The following is a 16,660-nucleotide window of genomic DNA, read 5'->3' on the forward strand; positions in this document are numbered from 1 at the left end:
TGCAATTTCCCCTTTTATCTCCATCTCTCCCCCTTTCCCTATATACAGCAGTTGGTCCTCCAGAGAGATTGGTACAAAATGTATCTGCAGTTGAGGTTACATTATTGTAGTGAGAATTAAACAATTGGTCCTCTTTGAAAATGAAGAACAAATGAAATAATGAAGCAACAAATTAAAGGAAAGGTTCATAACCAGAAGACCTACAAGGTGATATATTCATCATCATCATCATCACAATAGTTAAAACGAAGAATGTCTACCAAGGCACAGAGATATTGTAGGCTTCACTGGAGGACAGTGCACACAGGATCAGAATCATGAATATACTGAAGTACTAAAGAAGAATTAATGCCAATTTGGAAAGAGATGTTTAAAATTGTGAAAAATAAAGTTTGTCATTTTTCTTTAACTATGTCAATGTATTGTGGAAAAAACAGTAAACTTTTTGTTTCATCACTTACTAGCTATGTGATTTGTAGGGAATCACTCTCATTGATTCTTGGTTTTCTCATTTATAAATTGGAACAACTTATATTACATAAGTCACAGGGTTGTGAGAAAAGCACTTTGTAAACTTTAAAGCACTATATTAGCTATTATTACAGAGAGAGAAAAATTAAGAATTAAGTACACACTTGTAAATGACAGAAAAAGAAAAAAGAACAAATCAGATTAAATGGCTTTTTCCTGTTGCTAAATACTTAAAAGAAAATAAAGTGGTCTAAAAATGAGAGTAAAGAAGCAAGAAGCTGAGAGACTTGCCTTTCCCAACTTGATTATTTACATTTTTATACAGTGTTCTAAGTTTTAATGAAATGTTTTATTTCAATAAACAAGAAAATAGTGTATATTCTTATCTCCATTTATAGATAAAGAAAACGAGGCTGAGAGGTAAAGCAATTTGCCCATATTCAAACAGCTTGAGTTAAAACTAAGATTTAGACCTTGACGCACTGACCCCCAATTCAACTCTGGGTATAATCAGGGGAACAACTTTGATTGGCTCTGAATAAAGTATTACTCTTGAAGTATGGCTGGGATCAAGCCTCTTCCAGGACCGCATGTGCTATCTTTGAAGTTAGGCAACTTCTAGTCATATATTTACCCTGTCCTTTTCTAGTGTGCCATGATTAATAGGTCAATAATAAAAAAATTGACTTCCAAGTATGAAACAACAATACTTTGGCTCCATGATAGCAGGAGGGGAAGGGGCTTCATCAAACAAGTTTGGCCACAGAGGCACTAGGAGGTGCATACCCAGTAGACACTAAAATGATTGACTCTGCCCTCTAATGCTTAACCTCTCACTCCCAGAAAGTCCCAGTGTGGGACTTAACATAGGGGAGAGAGGATATTCTCTTTCTCTTTCTCTCCCCAACTCTTGTAATTATGGTGCCTTTAAAGTCTAGGTAAGCCTAACACTGATCCTCTTCTGCTTGAATTTTTTGGGAGCGGAACTCATGAACTCTAGTATCCCTTAATCAGTGCCAAGCTGAACTATGGGGCTTGCTCCTTGCAGTTACTATAATGCTTCTTTGGAAAGAAAATGACCACCAGTGAGAAGGGGAGCACACCTCCCGGCCTGCATTGCCAGAAAACATGGATCAAATGAGATGATAAATGGAAAGTGCTTTGCAAATCTTAAAGCACTATATTAGTTCTAATTATTTGTTGTTCCTCCTTCATTTTTTTTTTTTGGCTTTTAGGCAATTGGGGTTAAGTGACTTGCCCAAAGTCACACAGCTAGTAAGTGTCAAGTTTTGGGTCTGAGGCCGGATTTGAACTCAGGTCCTCCTGACATCAGGGCCGGTGCTCTATCCACTGTGCCACCTAGCTGCCCCTTCTCCTTCATTTTTTAAGAGAACCAATGGTATCATGAGGGTCTTGACTTGCACATGAATTGGATTTAAGTGAGGCAGAGTTGTACAGTTGTCAGCCTTACTTTCTTCTAGAGTCATCAAAGTCTAGTGCCAAAACAAAAGTCAAGATGACATGTGATGATCCAGGATGCAGTAGATGACCCTAATATCTTCATTCTATGACCAAACTCTAAATGTTCCATAGTGCCTGTTTTGGCTGCCTTCATGACCGCTGGAAGAAGTCTTCACATGTTTGGGTAGGCACTCCCCAAACTCATTGATGGGTTTGAGGTCTGTCGGTTACCCTCAATCTGGAGTAGCTTGTCTGCCAAGACAGTTTTACTGGGGTAAGGCCACTGCACATACTATAGTTTCTTGGGGCCACAGATAAGAATTAGGTGACTGGTGAACACCAAAGAAGGTGGATGGATAAGCAGCCCTGAAAAGGCTTGGTCACACCAGAGGTGCTAGTCTTCCCTGAACATCCCATAGACCATGCTAATTATTAAATGCTACCTACAATGTAAGGGAGACAAGTCTCATAAAGTGTTTCATGTTTTATTGTTTTAGATATCCACTTCCAAGAAGAGTATAATAGTAGTTTTAAGTTACTGTTTCACATTTAGATCTTTGTCAATAGGTGCCTTTTGTGTTTTACACATTTCTTTTGTGTGGAAGAAATACATAGTTGTTCTATACCTGATCAATAGTTAATATCGAATAACTTTCAATTCCCTTTTGGGGAAATCCTAGATATAAACCAAACAGAAGTTCTTCCTAGGGTTCTTGGGTGGAACATAATTAGCCAGAAAATGAAAAAAAGAGCCTCTAAACAAAGAGGTCAGACTGTTTTTAAGAATGAGCTTGGTCTGCAAGTATGGATCCAGAGTTAAGAGTACTCTTTGGGGAAGAATGGTGTCCAGCAGTGGACTGGACTACCCAAAGTACCAAGTCATTCTGCCCTGGACCCTTCAGAAAGTACCAGAACAAAGATGTCACCAGAAAAGGTTCAAGATACCTTTTTTTATGAGTCAGCTCCCCTAGAACTGAACCCAGTCCATATGGACAAGTCCACAGCTTGGGGACTCTTTATAGAGAAAGGGTGAACACTCTAGCCCTCTGAGCCAGCAGGGGCTAAGTGTTGTTACATGAGGCTTTCTCTCAAGTTGTTTGTGTCTGGAAGAGTACCATAATTCTTCTCTGTCTAAGTTTCTCCACTTGAGACTAACTGCTAAATTGATTCATGAGCATATTAGGAGAATTAATGAGTCAATGTCTTCAAAACTAGAATACCTCTTATGAAAAGAATTACATAAATATAAATAAGTTTTAAATTAAATTAAAATTTATAAATTTCATAAATTATAAATAAATTTTAAAAATGAAAATTAATTAAATTTTAATTATAACTGTTATATTATTTGTCTCAAAATCTTTGGTTACATAGCATAAGGAAAAGAATAAATAATTCACAGATCCTCAGAAGTAATGTTCAATATTTCCTTTAGTGTTTCAACTCTGGCTACCATTATTTCTTCTCTAAAGAAACTGTGGGATGCATGAGAGTTATGGCTTTATATACGGATAATCTGGGGGAAATTATTAAAATTATAATATCTTTTTCTATCTCATAAATATTTAAATTGAATCTCCAAAGTAAAAACTTCTATTTTCATATTGTCATTTATTATTTCAAATAAATTTCTATGCTTAGCACATTCTCCAACTTTATATGCACATGTGTATATATGCATGCATATATCTACATACATATGTACATATTGTGTGAGTTTATATAGAGAGGCATCTTGTTGTAATGAAGAAAAAGCCAACCTAGAAGTCAGATAGACCTGGGTTCAAGTCCTGTCTGACATACACTGGCATCATCCTTGTGAAGTCACTCAAACTCTCAGAGCCCTAGGCAACTCTCTGGCAGGATAAATTATACAGCCAGTGCTGATTTTCATTGGAAGAAGGAGTTTCCTCACTAGGAGAGTACCTTGCATTGATGTAATGACAGGTTCTACCCAACTGGTTAGTGTGTGTGTGTGTGTGTGTGTGTGTGTGTGTGTGTGTGTGTGTGTGTGTTTCTGACTTTCTCAATGTAGAGAACTTCTGGTATGATGCAGATCAGTAAATTCTCTGTAGGTCTTAGAGACTTCATTACCCCTGGCACTGAGAGGTTAAGTAACTTGTCCATGGTCACATAATGTGTCAGAAAGCAGAACTGGAACTTTGATGCCACCTTCCCTCAGCCTCCCACACTATACACTATGTCATGATTATATCAGTTAAATTAATAGGACATAGGAAAACAAATACCACAGCTATAGTGATTAAAATACAAATATAAAGGGCATATGATGTTCAAATCTCCACCAGTCAGAGTCATAACCATCAGTTTCTACTGAGTAATCAGTTGCTACTATTTGTCTATTTTGCTGGTTTGGAAATGCAACAAAATTACAAATGAAAACAGTGGATTTGGTAATATGGTCATGTTCCTATAACTTAGATATAAGAAATAAATTCATCCTAAATATGCTGTCAAGAGGTTCTCACATATATAGATAGCAATGTGAATCAAGAAGTAAGAAGATTCATCTTCAAGCAATTAAATAGCTCTTTTGGTTTAAAATAGTTCTTCCTAAAAATGCATTAAATAGCAAGTATGATGATGAAAAAATATGAACACAGTTCCAAAGACAAAACAAAAACAGTACCTCTGGAAAGACAGAGCCACACAACTGAAGTAGACCTTATATAGATGGCTTCCTTTTTAAACAAAATTTAAAATTCATAATTTACTTTTCAGTTTCTTTCACTGCTTTTATTCTGCTTCAGAAAAAGAAGATGTATTTAGTAGAATAATAGCTAGATATATAGACTAGTGATATGTTTCATCTTGAAGTAGGAATCTTGATCTAATGATTGGATGTGTACACACCTGATGAACCTGTGATATCCATTGCCTTGAGATTTCTGCACTTGATGACTGTTAATGTCATACGCCCAGCCGTAGGCAAATAACAAAGGGAAAACATGATTTCACCCAGATCTATGCTTTCCTGGAAAGGAAAACATTGTTATAATTTTTTTCAAACATGTCAATGTTTGGAACATCAAATACTGGAAAAAATTAAATTCACTGAATGGAGATTTTTTTTTTTTATATATTCACATCATTTAAAACTGCTCTAAGTAGTATGACTAGAAGCTTATTCAAGAGAAGATTTTCTGTCCAGGGTCAATGACAGTAACCATCCAGAAGTGGAAGCAATGAAAAGTAATTTCATTACAATATTATCATCACATTCTCATCTTAAAATTGACTAGGTTTTCTTAATATTTAAAGGTATAACTGTCAACAAGGGACCTCAATAAAAAACTAATATATACGCTATATGCTACAATTTAAACCAAATTTACTAGTTAAAGAAAAACAAAACCAGAATTCATCACCAGTTTTTTAATATAATTTTATAATTATAGAAAACATATAATTATACAATTTAGTATAGTTATTATAGATACTTATAAAAATTATACATTATATCTATTGTTTAACATATTTTATAATGCATAATTACACTACAATTTTATAATTTTATTTTTAATTTAAATAACTCATTTTTTAAAAATTATGAACAATTGCTATTAACAAAATGAATTAAATAAACATAGGAGGAAAAAAGGGCAAAGCCTTACCTTATTATTATCCTTAAATGAAGCAGAATCAGACTAGTTAATATAGAGCAAAAAAGAAAAATGCTTTTGTCTTATCATTTTACAAGATGCTTTGAAGATTTGTCATCTTTGGACTATTTCTTTCTATTCTTTTTAAAAACATAGTTTGAAACTAGTGTACATACAATTCTCTTATAATTTATTTCTCTCTGTATCACCTTAGATAGATCTATCTATATTTTCTTATACGATACGTGATTATCATTTAATGGAATATTTTACTTATCTCTTTTCTATTATACAAAATATAAGGTAATTCTATTTTGTCTAATATAAATATATCAGCCATGAATATTTTGGACAGATAATTCCCTTTTATGATGTTTTGTGATAAAGTCTTCATAATAGAATGCCTAGGTTGAAGGGCATAATCAGATTTGCAATTCTTACTGTACATTGTCATTATCACTCTCCAAAATATTTACACAATTCTGTAGCTCTAAAAATAGTACCTATTTCTTGACAGTTCCACTAATATAGAATTTTAATTTTGTAAAAAATATTTTTGTCATGCTAATGGGATATGATAAGGTTGTTCTGATTTTTCATTTATTTATCATGAGGGTATTTGAGCATCTTTTCATGTAGTTATTAGCAGTTTGTACTCTCTCCTTTGTAAATTTCTGCTTATTTAAAAAATTTTTTTTCCTGATGTTTACCCAGGACAAAACAGACCTGAAAGGTGTTATGTCTCTATGTAAATAAAGTCAGACTGTGATTCTCAAATGCAACCCCCCATAGAAAGTTATTTTTCTGTAAATAAAATTAATTTTTGTATACATTTACAATCTGTTCCTCCCTCTGTTCCCCTCTCTCCCCCATGATCAAAAAGAAAAAAGATAAAATCCATGCTCGAAAATATGCAACTCTTTCTGCATTTTAAGTTTATCACCTCTACTGTGAAGGTGAGGGTCAGGTTTCATCTGCAGCCATTTGGACTTAGTTTATTATTATGTTGATCAGATTTTTTCAAAGTTGTTTTTCTCTACAATGTTTTTTTTTTTATAAATTGATCTTTTAGCTTTCCTTACTTCATTCTTTATCAGTTCATACAGGTCTTCCCAGTTTTATCTCAATCTGTTCATTTTATAACTTTCTATGGTTTAATACTATTCTATTATATTCATTTGTCCACAGTCCCCACTTGGAGACTATTCCCTTAGTTTCCAATTTGGGGCTGTCACAATAAGAGCTGCTATAAATATTTTGGCAGATATAGGTCCTCTTCCTCTTTTTGATATTTGGGGGAGGGGTATAAACCTTGTAGTGGTATACTAGGTCTATGAGTATGCACAATTCACTGACTTTTAGAACACAGTTATTAATTACTTCCAGAATGGCTGGACCAATTCAAAGATCTACCAATGATGCATTAGTGTGCCTGTTTTTTCAACATTTGTTATTTTCTTCTTTTCTCATCTTGACCAGACTGATGGGTATGAAGTAGAAACTCAAAGTTGCTTTAATTTGCATTTTGTTAAATATTAGTAATTTTTATGTTGTTGTTGACAGCTTATATTTGTTCCTTTGAAAACTACCTGTTCATATACTTTGGCTCATTATCTATTGGGGAATGGTTCTTAGTTTTATATTTTTAAAGCATACTTGCTTAGTTTTATATATTTAAATTGCATATCTTAGAAATGAGACCTTTATCAGTAAAACTTGCTGCAAAGATTTTTGCTAGTTAACTATTTCCCTTCTAGTTTTAAGTACATTGATTGGTTTATGCAAAAAAGTTATATATAATCAAAATTTTCTATTTTGTCTTGTTTTATGTTCTCTATCAATTGTTTAGTCAAGAACTCTTCCAAAATAGGTGGACGAGTCTTACTAAATTCTTATGTTACAAATATGGCACTGATACTTAAACTGGGAAGAGTTAAAACAGAGAAAGAAAATCATAGACCAATTTCCCTAATGAACATAGTTGAAAAAATTTTAAATAAAATATCAGCAAAACAATTGCAGCAACTTTTTGTCATAAGAATAATACACTATGACCAAGTAGGATTTATACCAGGAATGTAGTGCTGGTTCAATATTAGGAAAACTATCAGCATAATTGATCATACCAACAACAAAAGTAACAGAAACCATATGATTATCTCAATAGATGCAGAAAATGCTTTAGGCAAAATACAATACCCATTCCTATTAAAAACACTAGAGAGCATAGGAATAAATGGAGTCTTTCTTTTTTTTTTTAATTTTTTTTTCCATGTGCTTTTGAGTTGAAATTTTTTTCTCCCTTTTTCTCCCCCCCACCCTCCCCAAGACGGTGCACAATCTGACATAGGCTTTACATTTACATGCCCATTAAACATATTTTCACATTAGTGAAGTTGTAAGTAAAAATTAAAACCAATAGGAGGAACCATCAGAAAGATGAAACAAAACTCAACAGAAGGTAAAAATAAGTGATAATGATTCGACTTCCATAGTTCTTTCTTTGGATGTGGACAGCATTTTCCATCCCGAGGCCTCTGGAGATGTCTTAGATCCTCGTAATTCTGAGAAGGGTTCAGTTTAACATTCTTAGTCATTGCATAACGTGGCTGTTATTGTATACAAAGTCCTCTTGGTTCTACTCACTTCACTCAGCATCAGACCATATAAGTCTTCCCAGGTTTTTCTGAAGTCAGCCTGTTCATCATTTCTTATAGAACAATAGTATTCCATTACATTCATATACCACAACTTGCTCAGCCATTCCCCAACTGATGGGCATCCTCTCAATTCTTTGCCACCACAAAAAGAGCTGCTATGAATATTTTTGTACCTGTGGGTCCTTTTCCCATTTGTTTGATCTCTTTGGGATATAGCCCTAGAAGTGCTATTGCTGGATCAAAGGGCATGCACATTTTTGTGGCCCTTTGGGCATAGTTCCAAATTGTTCTCCAAAATGGTTGGATCATTTCACAACTCCACCAACAATGTATTAGCATTAAATGGAGTCTTTCTTAAAATGATCGGTAGCATCTACCTAAAACCATCAGCAAGCATTACACATGGGGATAAACTAGAAGCATTTCCAATAAGATTGGGGGTGAAACAAGGATGTCACTACTGTTATTCGAAATGTTAGTGTTAGCAATGAGAAGAAAAAGAAATAGAAGGAATTAGAATAAGCTAAGAAGAAACAAAGCTATCCCTTTTTGCAAATGATATGATGCTATACTTAGGGAATTCTAGAGAGTCAAGTAAAAAACTACTTGAAATAATGGACAACTTTAGCAAAGTTGTAGGACGTAAAATAAACCCACATAAATCATTGGCATTTCTGTATTTTACTAACAAAGCCTAGCAGCAAAAGATAGAAAGAGAAATTCCATTTAAAATTATTGTAGACATCATAAAATATTTGGGACTCTACCTGCCAAAATAAACCCAGGAGCTATACGAACACAATTACAAAACACTTTTCTCACAAATAAAGTCAGACCTAAATAATTGGAAAAACAGTTACTTATGGATTGGCAGAGTTAACATAACAAAAATGATAATTCTACCTAAATTAATTTGCTTATTCAATGCCATACTAATCAAACTACCAAAAATTATTTGAAAGAACCTGAAAAAATAATAACAAAATTCATCTGGAAGAACAAAAGGTCTACAATATCATGGGAATTAATGAAAAGAAATACTAGGGATGGTGGCCTAATTATACCAGATCATAAATCGCATTATAAAGCTGCAATTATCAAAACTACTTGGTACTAGCTAAGAAATAGAGTGGTGGATGAGTGGAATAGGTAAGGTACACAAGGCACAGTAGTCAATGACTATACTAATTTAAAGTTTGATAAACCCAAAGACTCCAACTTCCGGGATAAGAACTCAGTACTTGACAAAAACTGCCAGGAAAACTGGAAAAGAGTAGGGCAGAAACTGGGCATAGACCAACATCTTACACCCTCTACCAAAATAAAGTCAAAATGGGTACATGGTTTAGGTATAAAGGTTGATGCTATAAACAAAGTAGGCGATGAAGGAATAGTTTACCTGCTAGATCTATGGAGAAGGGAAGAATTTATGACCAAACAAGAGATAGAAAACATTATGAAATGCAAAATGAATAATTTTGATTACATTAAATTGAAATGTTTTTGAGGTGAGAGAGTTTTTTTTTTTTGGTTAGGCAATGGGGTTAAGTGACTTGCCCATGGTCACACAGCTAGTAAGTGTTATGTGTCTGACACTGGATTTGAACTCATGTACTCCTGAATCCAGGGCTGGTGCTAAATTGAAATGTCTTTGCACAAACAAAGCCAGTGCAACCAATATTAGGAGGGGTGCAGAAAACTGGGAAAGATTTTTTATAGCCAGTGTCACTGATAAAGGCCTCATTTCTAAAATATATAGAGAACTGAGTCAAATTTATAAGAATATGAATCATTCCCCAATTGATAAATGGTCAAATAATATGAACAGGCAGTTTTCAGAGGAAGAAATTAAAGCCATCTATAGTCATATGAAAAAATGTTCTAAATCATGATTTATTAGAGAAATGCAAATGAAAACAACTCTGAGGTACCACATCACACCTATCAGTTTGGCTAACATGACAAAACAGGAAAATTATAAATGCTGGAGAAGATGTGGGAAAATTGGAACACTAATGCATTGTTGGTGAAGTTGTGAAATGATCCAACCATTTTGGAGAGCAATTTGGAACTATGCCCAGCAGGCTATAAAATGTGACACTCAATACCACTTCTACGTCTGTATTTGAAAGAGATCATAAAAATGAGAAAAGGACTCGCAGGTACAAAAATATTTGTAGCAGCTCTTTTTGTGATGGCCAAGAATTGGAAGGTGAGGGAATGCCCATCTTTTGGGGAATGGCTGAACAAGTTGTGACATATGAATGTAATGGAATACTATTGTGCTATAAGAAATGATGAGTAAGTGGACTTCAAAAAAACCTGGAAAGACTTGAATGAACTAATGATGAGTGAAGTGAGCAGAACCAAGAGAACATTGTACACAGTAATAGCCACAATGTACAGTGACTAACTTTGATAGACTTATCTCTTAGCAATGCAAGGGTCTAAGAGAACTCCAAAAGACTCATGATGGAAAACGTTCAGGTCACACAGCAGGATGCTTCTATTTTCAAGATCAGTTCACAGAAGTTGACAAAAACATTTGGAGACTGGAGATCTTTTATGCCCTGAGTATCCATTTTGTGTGGTTGTACCAAAGGCCTACTAACTTTTGTGCATCAAAACATGAAGCATGTAATCAAAGAAGAGTGGAGGAAGACATGATAATTAAAATAGTTATAACACTTAGCTTGCTCTTAATTTTTCTCTTATTATCTAACAACAGTACCTGAGCTGATATTTGTCAGAACTATAATGTGGGAAAACCTGTAGGAGTGAAGGATACTACTCATTCATGACCAACATGGGGATCTTCTATGCATATAGATTGATTTGTATGCTTCAATACTGTAGTATAGTAGGCATATATTCAGGGTGTATTGAAGCCCATCCCTCCATGAAAGCAGATAATGACACAGTCAGAAAGACTTTAAGAATATTCATTTATATATTTGGAGCCCCTCTATCTATCCATGTGAAAGAGCTACATATGTTACAGGAGAAAATGTAAAAGGAAATCCGCAAAGTATTGCAGGTCCAATAACAATTTCACCACCTATATCACTATAAAACTGCAAGAGCAAAATAGAATAAAATGGATTTTAAAAATTAAGTTAGCTAACTATCATGATAAAACTGAACTCGATCAACCAAATGTTTTGGCCATGGGCCTTATGTATAGAAACACCATCACCAAGAAGAAAACTGGCTTTATTGCACATATTAAGGGGGAATCTTAAATTATTTGTAAAGCAGTAATGAAGTCAGTCCAAGCCTATAACATAGAGATATGAACTGCTTTGCCCAAAGAATCAGAGGAACCTTGCCATCTCATTCAGTGCAGTGATTGGGTCCATGTTAAAGCCTATCAGTAAGATCTCCCTATAATCCCACTGTAAAGATTTATACTATGTTCTCCTCACTACCATCACCATAGAAAGTACATTTTGTGAATGAATTTGTGATTCATGTGACATACATGCTTCCATTCCTGAGGAGTATAAATGAACCTTGGGACCTTTGATAACAATTTTGTCCCTTTCCAAAAACCTAACCCTGACCAACTGATGGGCTATGTGTTTGGACTCTCCATTGAGGATGGAAGAAATCATGCTTTCTTCTATTCCTTTGAACATTATATACATTAGACAGTTTACATGTCCTAGTTAGCAAAAGGAGGTCTTTGTCTGCTGCATCTTTCCATGGGCAATCTCATAGATCATTTGTAGTTACATACAAATAAACAGTTGATAGGTTATGTGAAGACTCCAAACAAGGAGAGGATCTGTTCAGTTGTTTGGGTAACTGATTAGTTCTTAAGAGCTTGGAGGCTTCTTAATATCCCTTAGCCGTGTTATTATCCTAATCTATGGGAGTTGTGCTTGGCCACTAACAACTACTGATTTGTCCCCTACACGGCAAAAGAAGATCTATTTCAAGGTTTTTGGCCTCTGTAAGGACATTCTTAGCATCTAAGGGAAGTTAGCCAATCATACTGATAGAATGTGAAGAAGTCCCTGACATCTGGGATTATTTCCTTTTGAATCAAGACCTGGATATGCATCTTATTTGGCTATAATTCTAAAATAGTGACATTACTACAAAGGTCTCTAGGTAGACTAGGTATTGCTAAGCTGAAGAAATTAAATTAAAATGCATTCCAATGAAAAAGAATCTCTCTAAGAAGAATAATAGACACCTCCTCAATTCCCACTCCTTGTTTCTAGAATGTTCCAGTCAGAGTTTGGTTACTATGGTAAGCTTCAATCATTTCCTTGATTGTTCTTCCTTCTCCTAGGCATTATATTTGTATCCCAACTTTGGACCATCCTTAATCTAGTTGTGAGAGTATAAATTGGTCAATCATGCTCAGATCAGATGAAGAACATTGCTATGACATGGTTACCATATGACACTATTACACAGTTAGAAAAAAATAATAATGACATTAATCTGGAGAAACAAAAGGTCAAGAATCTCAATAGGAAAAATGAAAAAAGAAGAAAGAAGTCTAAAGATAAGCAGAAAGGTCAGTCAATAGAACAGATCAGCTACACAACATACAGAAGCAAAATAAAATAGGAGCATAGTGCTTGATAAACATAAAGACCATGCTACTTGGTTCAAGACTTAGCATTAGATGAAGTCCAATAGAAGTTAGATTTAGACCAACACATTACACCACATACCATAGAAGCACCAAATGATGGCTATAAAAGCTCACACTATAAACAAATTTGAGGAGAAAGTTAAGATACGGAAAGAGTTCATGACCAATGAAGAGATAGAGATGATCATAAAAGATAAAAGGGACAATTTTTGTTATGAAAATTAAAAAAGTTTTAGCACAAATAAATCAATGCAATCCTAATTAGAAGAATTGCCAACTGGATAATTTCAGAAAGTTTCACTGATAAAAGTCGTATCAAAGATAGCTAAGAAATTGATCCAATTCTCTCTCTTATTTAATTAATTTTGCCTAATTCTAAAATTTAAAAAATTACAAAGAGGATTTCTATATAGAAAAGAACACAAAATAAGAGTGTATATGAATCTATGAACTGGATTTTTAGTATATAACAAGACCAACCCATTGTTTTCAAAACTTTTTAGCTAATTTATGCTTCTTTCTGACTTGTGTCATATACTCCTTTGTATACTTTTTTAAAATGTTTGAATCTTTTCCTCCTTGTTCTCCTCCTCCTCCTCATTCTCCTCCCATTATCATTGTTATCCTCTCTATTCCTTTAACTTGACTCCCAATTAAGAACAGAGAGAGAGGGAAAAGCCCCTTTGTAACAAAACAAAATCAATCCCCAAGTGTCCATGTCCTTTCATACCTGGAGTCTAGGGTGTTAGTAATACATTTTTAAAATTTTCACGTTGTCCTCTGGTTCTAATAGGTGAGCAGTTTTCACCTATGATTTCATGAAAGATAGTGTCTACGCTTTTGAAAAAAAACCCACAACTTTAGTGATTCTTGTGAGTTTCAGATTATTTCTCTTTGATCTATTTTACAGGATGGTGGTTTTTTGAGAGGAGATACCTCATGTTTTCTTCTATTTATTTCTATCTTATGGAGCTTTTGATATAAAACTGACAATTCAATCAGTTTTAATTTTCATGAAGTCTGCTGCTTGGAAAAGATTGACCATTTCTTTAATTCAGCTTTAAATATTTTGCTCCTGAAATTTCTTTTTTTTTTTTTAATCTCTTGATTCATTTCTATTTGGAGTCCTTGTGAAAAATCTGACTTTTTTTTTGAATCTTTGCTTGTAGGTATTATGAAATTATTCTGTCCTTCAAGGTTTTTTTTTTTTTGCATATCTGGATCTGTTGCAATATATCTAATATTTATTCATCTTTCCATCTCGACTAACTGAACTAGGGATATGAGCCCTTACCAGGCCCAGTCCCCTTGCTGGAATTTTAGGCTCCTTTCTTAAGTCTTAACTTGTGTCACAAGGGATTCTTGAACTGACCTCCATCTCCCAGGATATGGGCTATCTGTGTCTGTGAGATTCAGCATGCTATTTTGAATTTTTTAAAATATATTTTATTTTTTAAAGGCCATCTAACTTAGTCTCTTTCTTTTTTTAAACATTTTTATTTAAAGGGCTGAGTTCCAAATTCTATCCCACCCTTCTTTCTTGCCCTTCTCCCTCCCTGAGATGGAAACCAATCAGGTTATACCTGTGCAATTATATATAACTTTTCCATATTAGTCATTTTGTACAAAAAGACTCAAATAAAAGAAAAAAATGAAAGAAAATGAAAAATAGTCTATATTCAAACAATATCAGTTCTTTCTCTGGAGGTGGATAGCATCAGTCCCAAAGGACTGGCTTGGATCATTGTAATGCTGAAAATAGCTAAACCATTCACAGCTCTTCATCCAACAGTATTACTCTTACTGTGCACAATGTTCTCGCTCTGTTTGCTTCAGTATGCATCACTTCATGTTAAGTCTTTCTAGGTTTTTCTGAAATCATCCTGCTTGTCATTTCTTATGGCACAATAATATTCCGTTAAAATCATATGCCACAGCTTGTTTAGCAATTCCCCAATTGATGGGCATCCTTTTGATTTCCAATTCTTAGCCACCATAAAAAGAGCTGATATAAATATTTTTGTACAAATAGCTCTTTTCCCCTTTTTTGGGGATCTCTTTGGGATATAGATCTAGCACTGGTATTGCTGGATTGCATTTTTTTTTGGCCAGGCAATCAGAGTTAAGAGACTTACCCAGGGTCACACAGCTAGTAACTGTCAAGTATCTGAGGCCTGATTTGAATCAGGTCCTCCTGACTTCAGAGCAGGTCCTCTAACCACTGTGCCACCTAGCTGTATTTTTTTTTTGGCACGGCAATCAGGGTTAAGTTACTGCCCAGGGTCATGTTACTTTTTTGACAGTGAACATATAGGTAATTTATTGAACACTCAAACTTCATTAAGACATGTACAATATGGCAATTTTGCTGGGTTTACCCCAACCTAGTTTATGATTGCTTGCTGGGGCTTAGCAATAGGGTCCAGTTCACACTTAGAACTAATTAAATACTTTATTGAATAAATACAATACCAAATAAAATGCATTCAAATGCTTTCTTGAAAAAAATTAGTGCATTTGAGAAGCCTTTCTTATTCAATCTACTAGCTAACACAATAAAGGCAGATAAGCCGGTTTAACATAATTGGCTGATTTTATACATCATTTATATCTTTTAGTCCACAAGTAAATCATTAAATGTTAAAGAACATCTACAGAACTAGGAAATAAATGTCCAAAAAAAGAAAGATTTTACAGACTTCATATCTTTTATTTAACCCCCAGGTCTTTCTTATTTTTTAAAATTTTTATTTTTTAATAGTATTTTACTATCCTCCCTCCCCCAATTACATATCAAGAAAAGTTTTAGCATTCATTTTTACAAGATTTTGAGTTCCAAATTTTTCTCTTTTCCTCTCCTCCTCTTCTGAAAATGGTAGGCAGTTTCATATAGTTTACACATGTACCATCATATAAAACATATTTCCATATTAGTCACAGTTGTAGAAGAAGAAACAGATCAAAAGGGGGAAAAAATCACAAGAAAGAATAAAGAAATGAAAAAGATATGCTTTGATCTGCATTCAGAGTCTATGAGTTCTTTATCTGGAGGTGGATAGCATTTTCCATTGTGAGTCCTTTGTACTTGTCTTGGATCACACAATGAGAAAATCACACAGTGTTGCTGATACTGCATACAATGTTTTCCTGGTTCTGCTCAGTTCACTTTGCATCAGTTGGCATGCCTTTCCATGCTTTTTTTCTGAAATCTGCCTGTTCATCATTTCTTATTGCACAATAGTACTCCATTACATTCATATACCACAACTTGTTAACCCCTTGATGGGCATTCCCTCAGTTTCCAAAATTTTGCCACCATGAAAGGGGCTGCTATAAATATTTTTGCACATGTAGGTTGTTTTCCCCTTTTTAATGATCTCTTTGGGATGCAGACCTAGTAGTGGTTAGGGTGTACACAGTTTGGTTGCCCTTTGAGCCTAGCTCCAAATTGCTCTCCAGAATGGTTGGATCAGTTCAAAACTCCAACTTAGTGTTCCAATTTTCCCACAACTTCTCCACATTTATCATTTTCTTTTTTTGTCATATTTGCCAATCTCATGGACATGAGGTTGTTTTGATTTACATTTCTCTAATCAAAAGTGATTTAGAGTGCTTCTTCATATGCCTATTTCAGCATATGCCTTCATATGCTGAACAACTGGTGTGTGGAGGAGTGGGTTTGGACACAGGGAGGAGATTTTGAGTCAAATGGGGAAGGAAAGTGACCAGAGGGAGGGTATGTGGCTGTATATTCAAGGATATGGGAAGTGTTATTGGGGGAGGAGGCACAAAGGAAAATTACAATTGTTTTAATTTGTATTTCATCTGAAAAC

General features: G+C 34.4%; 1 protein-coding gene across 1 annotated transcript in view; it reads right to left on the reverse strand.

Moving 5' to 3' along the window:
- SYT10 (synaptotagmin 10) overlaps window positions 1–16,660 on the reverse strand; it is a 133,548-nt gene that overhangs the window by 31,953 nt on the left and 84,935 nt on the right. The window contains exon 4 of the mRNA XM_020973671.2: window positions 4,807–4,927. Coding sequence (XP_020829330.1) covers window positions 4,807–4,927 — 121 coding nt within the window. The remainder of the gene's footprint in view (window positions 1–4,806; window positions 4,928–16,660) is intronic.

The sequence above is a fragment of the Phascolarctos cinereus genome, unplaced genomic scaffold, assembly GCF_003287225.1.
Source record: "Phascolarctos cinereus isolate Bilbo 61053 unplaced genomic scaffold, phaCin_HiC Scaffold_1;HRSCAF=81, whole genome shotgun sequence".
NCBI lineage: Eukaryota > Metazoa > Chordata > Mammalia > Diprotodontia > Phascolarctidae > Phascolarctos > Phascolarctos cinereus.